Source organism: Mus caroli, chromosome 13, assembly GCF_900094665.2.
Source record: "Mus caroli chromosome 13, CAROLI_EIJ_v1.1, whole genome shotgun sequence".
In the NCBI taxonomy this organism is placed as follows: domain Eukaryota; kingdom Metazoa; phylum Chordata; class Mammalia; order Rodentia; family Muridae; genus Mus; species Mus caroli.
Window position 1 is genome coordinate 17,251,467 of NC_034582.1, and position 5,844 is coordinate 17,257,310.

At 39.9% G+C, this 5,844-nt stretch overlaps 2 protein-coding genes across 2 annotated transcripts; one reads left to right on the forward strand and one right to left on the reverse strand.

Moving 5' to 3' along the window:
- Positions 1-146: 146 nt before the first annotated feature.
- LOC110308622 (60S ribosomal protein L37a-like) lies at positions 147-425 on the reverse strand. The gene has a single exon (XM_021181044.1). The coding sequence runs from the start codon at positions 423-425 to the stop codon at positions 147-149; it is 279 nt and encodes a 92-aa protein (XP_021036703.1).
- A 3,401-nt stretch (positions 426-3,826) lies between these two features.
- Positions 3,827-5,423, forward strand: LOC110308358 (vomeronasal type-1 receptor 4-like). The gene is made up of 2 exons (XM_021180826.1): positions 3,827-3,841; positions 4,461-5,423. Exon 2 carries the CDS (start codon positions 4,497-4,499, stop codon positions 5,421-5,423), a length of 927 nt encoding a protein of 308 aa, XP_021036485.1. The 5' UTR covers positions 3,827-3,841; positions 4,461-4,496.
- The last annotated feature ends 421 nt before the right edge of the window (positions 5,424-5,844 follow it).

Below are 5,844 nucleotides of genomic sequence, written 5' to 3' on the forward strand. Positions count from 1 at the left end.
TCTTTTCTTTTCTTTTCTTTTCTTTTCTTTTCCTTTCTTTCTTTCTTTCTTTCTTTCTTTCTTTCTTTCTTTCTTTCTTTCTTTCTTTCTTTCTTTGTAAATAGCCCGTTTATTGCAGGCCAGGCAAGTCTCAGATGGCAGGGCTTCTACTGGTCTTTCAGTTCCTGCAGTCTTCTGATGGCAGAATTCACTGTGACTACAGAGGTGGTGTTGTAGGTCCAGGCCCTGCTAGCCACTGTTTTCATGCAGGAACCACAGTGCCAGATGCTGACGGCTTGTCTCTTCATCTTGGTCTTGCTACAGAAAGAGCAAGTGTAGTTGGTGTGCTGGCTGATTTCAATTTTCTTCACCATTTTCCAGAGGGAGGCACCATAGCGGGTCCTGTACTTGCTGACGGTGCTGACCTTCTTGGTGAGTTTAGCCATTTTCTACTTCTATCATGTTTAATGTTCCAAATAGATTTTAAAAACTGGTTGAGTACATATTACTTTTAGCTTCAGAAGATATCATGTATACTTAAGAGGCATTTAACTATTATAAATTATTTTGATGACTTAAAAATGTTAATATTGAGTTATATAGTCTAAAATAAATTTTATTAGTTTAATAAAAAATACTTAGCCTACTTAGACAATCAATTATAGCAAAACCCTTCATTCCTGAAGGATACAGGTAGAACAAGGAATTCTAAACTTGTTTTGGTCCATGTTTGGAATTTGCACAGGGAGCAGTATCCCAAGGTTCTGAGAACCGTTTATTACATTTCTGTCTGGTAAAGTACTTAAGAAAGAGAAGAAAGCGACTTGGTCTGTATTTCAGAACCTGGTGCCCTGACAGGTAACCAGCTGCTGCTTTGGCCCATTTACCAGTCAGGAGATGTGGGAAGCTCAGTACACAGAAACTTGGTAAGTAGTTAATTTTCTCACATCCTTCCTCTCAAAGTAATTAAACACTAATTAAGCTGGAAATAACTTCAGAGCAAAACTGTTGCTGTACCTGTGGGAGAGAGGGCAGCTGTACTTCAGGGACTGAGGCCCTGTGGCCTTCCTTTCCCCTGACACTGTGACAACATGAAACCTGAAGTCTGAAGTACCTGATGGATGGCAGACAAGAGCCCCACAGATCCAGACAGTACAAATATGACCTGGCAAGTGTCACCTTCCCAGAGCTGCTCCAGAACCTGTCTGCAGCACAGAGGTCCAGGTGAGTACATGGAGGTAAGATCTTAGATGCCCTCAGCTGTGCCATGGAGAGATGCATTAAAGCGGAAGTCTCTCTCTGATTAAGATGGGGAGTAATTGAGAGGCTCTGTGAGCCTTGGGTCCTCTATTTCCTTCTGACCCTTACAAGGCTCATCCCTGGGTTTAGAAAGATCAAAGGAGATGAGTTCTTGGAGATACAGAAATGGGACAGAAATGCCGAGGCTTTGCTCTCCATCCTCAGGCTGGAGTCAGGACAGAGCTTTGGGTGGGTCTTTGCCTAAGGTTATCTTTTATAAAAGGAATCAATAAGATACAGAAGACTTTCAAGTATCTATAAAAAATTGAGACAATAATAATCTACTCATGTAATGTCGGCATTAGAGATTGTGAAGGAAGATAATTATCTTCCAGGCTATTCTGGTTTACATAGGGAGACTGTTGCTCAAAAATAACAAGACAAAACAAACAAACCAACAAAACAAATTCTCTTATTTTTCTTTGCCTCCATGTTTGTCACCATTATGCCTTATCAGTATGACTAGTGTTTATAAAGTTTGTATTTTTCTCTTTTGATGCATTTCCACTTTTGAAGTATTGGTACATGTTTTCTTTTATAACTTTGTAACTCATAAATGGAAGGTTTTCCTTCTATATCCATCCTTAAAACCTCTAGGTGCTATCACATGGTATTTTATGTACCTCTATCAACTTCAATCATTCTAAGCCTGGTGGCTCTGTGGAAGTATAAACCATTAAGTGTAACATTTATCGTTACTATGCTGAGAATTCTTGTTATAAGGATTCAGGCTGTGAATCAGTCCATCCTGAAACAGCTCGTGTTAACTTTATCCCAGTGCTAAGTTGCAAAGAGCAAAAATCTGTTTTTTTCTTTTTTTTTTTTTTTTAAAGAAAACCAGCTTAGATAGATATAGTCTGCCTAAGACTCTTGGGTATTAAACCCATCATGGCATCATCTATCTATCTATCTATCTATCTATCTATCTATCTATCTACAGAAAGTCCATCCTGTGTTTTAAATTAATCTTATTTTCCAAGATAATATTGGAAATGAGTCACTTCTACCTCCTCCTACAGTCCATGACAATGAGACAGGAATCACTTAATAAAAGATCAGAATCTGGTGTCAAATGCAGTTTGAAGTGTCAAAACAAGAATTGAAGACTAGAAACGTAGGGATCCCCAGGAAAGCAAGCATTGAACAAACAGAAAATGTTAATAGTTTCCATCAGGATTTGGGGTGAATTGATATCAGGGATTGTGACAGATTCTAATCTTTGAACAGTTAACACCTATTATAAATATGTTAATGAAGGTTGATGAGATGGCTATTAATGTCTGAAACATATTTCATTATGTGCAGATATGTAGGATGGTACTGTGATTTCTAGGATACACTGATACTTGTGATAGTTATCTCTTTGTTAAGGGAGCAGTTGAAAGGCAGCAATTGACATTTCTAAAGTCAGGAGGCCACCTGGACCCAAACCTGGCACAAAGCTAAGTTCATGCAGGTCATGTGTGAGATCACCAGGACATAGACATTTAAAACAACCATGTGAGCTTTAGCAGGAAGGAGAGCAGGGAACAGAGGCACTCCATGTACTCAGAACACACAGACCCATGATTCCTCCTCTTCTAGAAAAGATGTCCTAAAACCATAAAACCCTAAGTAATGAGAATGGAGCCCCTGAACATGAATAATACCATCCTCCAGAAGTCTAATCCTGGAATCAACTTGGGCTGATGCAGAACAAAGCAGCCTGCCTGACAAACAGGTTGGAAAAGAAACAGGAGGAAAAGCAGGCTGTAAAGCAAACTGACATAAACGCTGCTCACAAGACCCCACAGAGGCAAATGCCACCATGACCTCTTAGATGGAAGAGTCCCTGCTCACAACTGGATACTTCACTGTGCTGCATGCAGCCATATTGAGAACTCATAACTACAAAACTGCACTCATCCCATGGCAGCACCTAACACCTCATTAATTGTGTCTCCCATTTACTTAATCATCATCCCCTAGTCCAGAGTGGTTCCTTGCTCCCTATGATGCCCTTATCATTTACTGGGGCCACAGATTCCCTGAAGCCATCCACCGGGATCACAGATCTCTGATACCCACTCTCCTAGGAAGCATCCCAAGTGTCTGCCAGACACCTTCACTGGCTGCAACCTGGCACTTATATTAATTTTTCACACAACAGTTTTTTTTTAAGGACATCTTTTGATGACTCAGCTTTAACTATTGGGCTCTGTCTGGATAAATTATTCAATATAAATTGACATTGAGGGCTACTTTAAAAAGTATCTAGTGAACTCTTACACAGAATGAAATTACAGAATGCTTAATACAAAACTAGCCTGATCTACAGAGTGAGTTCCAGGACAGCCAAGACTACACAGAGAAACCCTGTCTCGAAAAACAAAACAAAACAAAACAATAATAAGAAATAGCAATTAAAGTTATAAAGCTTTGAATCCAAATGATATAGAAATAGTTATATTAATCAAGAAGAAAATAAGAAAGGAATATCAAATAAAGGAGGAGACAGTGTAGAAGGTAAGGTTACCAGATCTGAGAGATGCTGCAGGTGCACAGGGTTTCCCAGTGTCTGTGTGTGATGTGGGGAAGGCAGGAAGGGTCAGGATGAGCCTCAGCCTTTGAGAATTGGGTGGGGAAATATGATGAAATAGAATGAGAAACAGAAGAAGAAATTTCAGTTGGGGAAATTTGTTATTCAATTTAGCTATGATGAGAGCTACCAAGGATAATTCATGAATACAGACAGACAGAATGACAGAAACACGCACACACCCACACACCCACACATACACACACCCACACACAAAGAGTGTGCAAGAGAAAGAGAAGGTGGGAGAGAGAGACAGAGAGAGAGAGAGAGAGAGAGAGAGACAGAGGGAGAGAGAGAGAGAGAGAGAGAGAGAGACAGACAGACAGACAGACAGACAGATAGAGACAAACAGAGACAGACAGAGACACAGAGAGGAACAAGTCAATTTTTATAGTGTACAACTAAAAAGAATTTCTCCTTTAAACTTGTAGATTTGAATACCAGTTACCAAACTCACTGTTGGAGCACACACACTATTCCAGAGTCTCCCTGGAAAGGGAGTGTCAGGGACCTCATCTGCAACATTGCATGTATCCACCACTGCCTTTTGCATGCTAGAAAATGCTGTTATGCAAAACTGACACTTTCTTGAAAAAGTCTTTAGGTCTTGGATACAAGTTTTTCAATCCAATAAATAAAAATGGTTTTGCAGTTTATTAAGGAAACAATATTTTTTTTCATGACTATGATTGGCACCCTGGGGAATATTTCTGTTTCTGTGGATTATTTCTTCTGTTTATTAGAAGGTGTTAAGAAGAAACCCATACACCTTATTCTCATCCACTTGGCTTTTACAAACATCCTAATCCTTCTTACAAAAGGATTTCGAAAGACAATAGCAGCTTTTGGTTTGAGAAACTTCCTGGATGACATAGGCTGTAAGATCATTGTTTACCTGGAGAGGGTGGCCCGGGGCCTCTCCATCTGTACCAGCAGTCTCCTTACTGTGGTCCAGGCCATCATCATCAGTCCCACAGGATCTGGGTGGAGGAGGCTCAGGCCAAAGTCTGCATGGCACATCCTTCCATTCTTCTCATTCTTTTGGATACTCAATGCTTTGATCAGTATGAACCTAACCCATTCCATTAGAAGTACAAGTCTGAATATATCACAGCTTAGGAATGGAGACAACTATTGTTATATTATGCTGGAAAGTCAGGAAATAAAATGGATTCTACTCATCATCATGGTCCTGAGAGATGCAGTGTTTCAGGGTGCCATGGGAGGCGCCAGTGGCTACATGGTATTTCTTCTCCACAAGCACCACCAGCATGTCCTCTACCTTCAGAACTCCAAGCTTCTCTACAGAACTCCTCCTGAGCTGAGAGCTGCTCAAAGTGTTCTCCTTCTGATGCTCTGTTTTGTTTTCTTCTATTGGACAGATTGCGCGTTTTCTCTTTTTCTAAGTCTCTCTTTAGAGGAGTATTCGTTGATGGTAAATATTCATGAGTTTCTGACCCTTGGTTATGCGATTTTCAGCCCCTTTGTGCTGATTCACAGAGATGGTCTTCTGTCTGAACAGTGGGAGACATTGAAACAATGTGTCTCTCATCTATCTGATCAATAAACAAGAAAGAACTCACTTCTACTATGTTGTGGGTAAGAAACAAATCCCATATAGAAGCTTAATAGTATGTTTATTCTTAGACAATAATCTTGGTGACTCATAGCCTTGAGCTAATTGCAGTGATATAGAAACCTTATTCTTTATTTGGCCACTCTTTAGAAGTGACTGTCAACTTTTTATATTTGCATATATTAATTGTTTATGAAGTGTTTTCCTGCATTTATGACTGTGTAACATATGTATGCCTGCATGCCTGAGGCCTGGAGTTGATGGAATAGAGCATCAAATTCTGTTACTGACTGGAGTTAGATAGATGGTTCTGAGCTAAAATATGTTTCCTTGAAATTGAATCTTGGACCTCTAAAAGCCAGCCAGTGCTCTTAATGACTGAGGTATCAATCTAGCCCTGAGAAATAATCTT

What these genes read in the sequence shown, in the direction of transcription:
- LOC110308622 (XM_021181044.1), bottom strand. Translation starts at nt 425, where the DNA reads ATGGCTAAACTCACCAAGAAGGTCAGCACCGTCAGCAAGTACAGGACC.
- LOC110308358 (XM_021180826.1), top strand. Translation starts at nt 4,497, where the DNA reads ATGGTTTTGCAGTTTATTAAGGAAACAATATTTTTTTTCATGACTATG.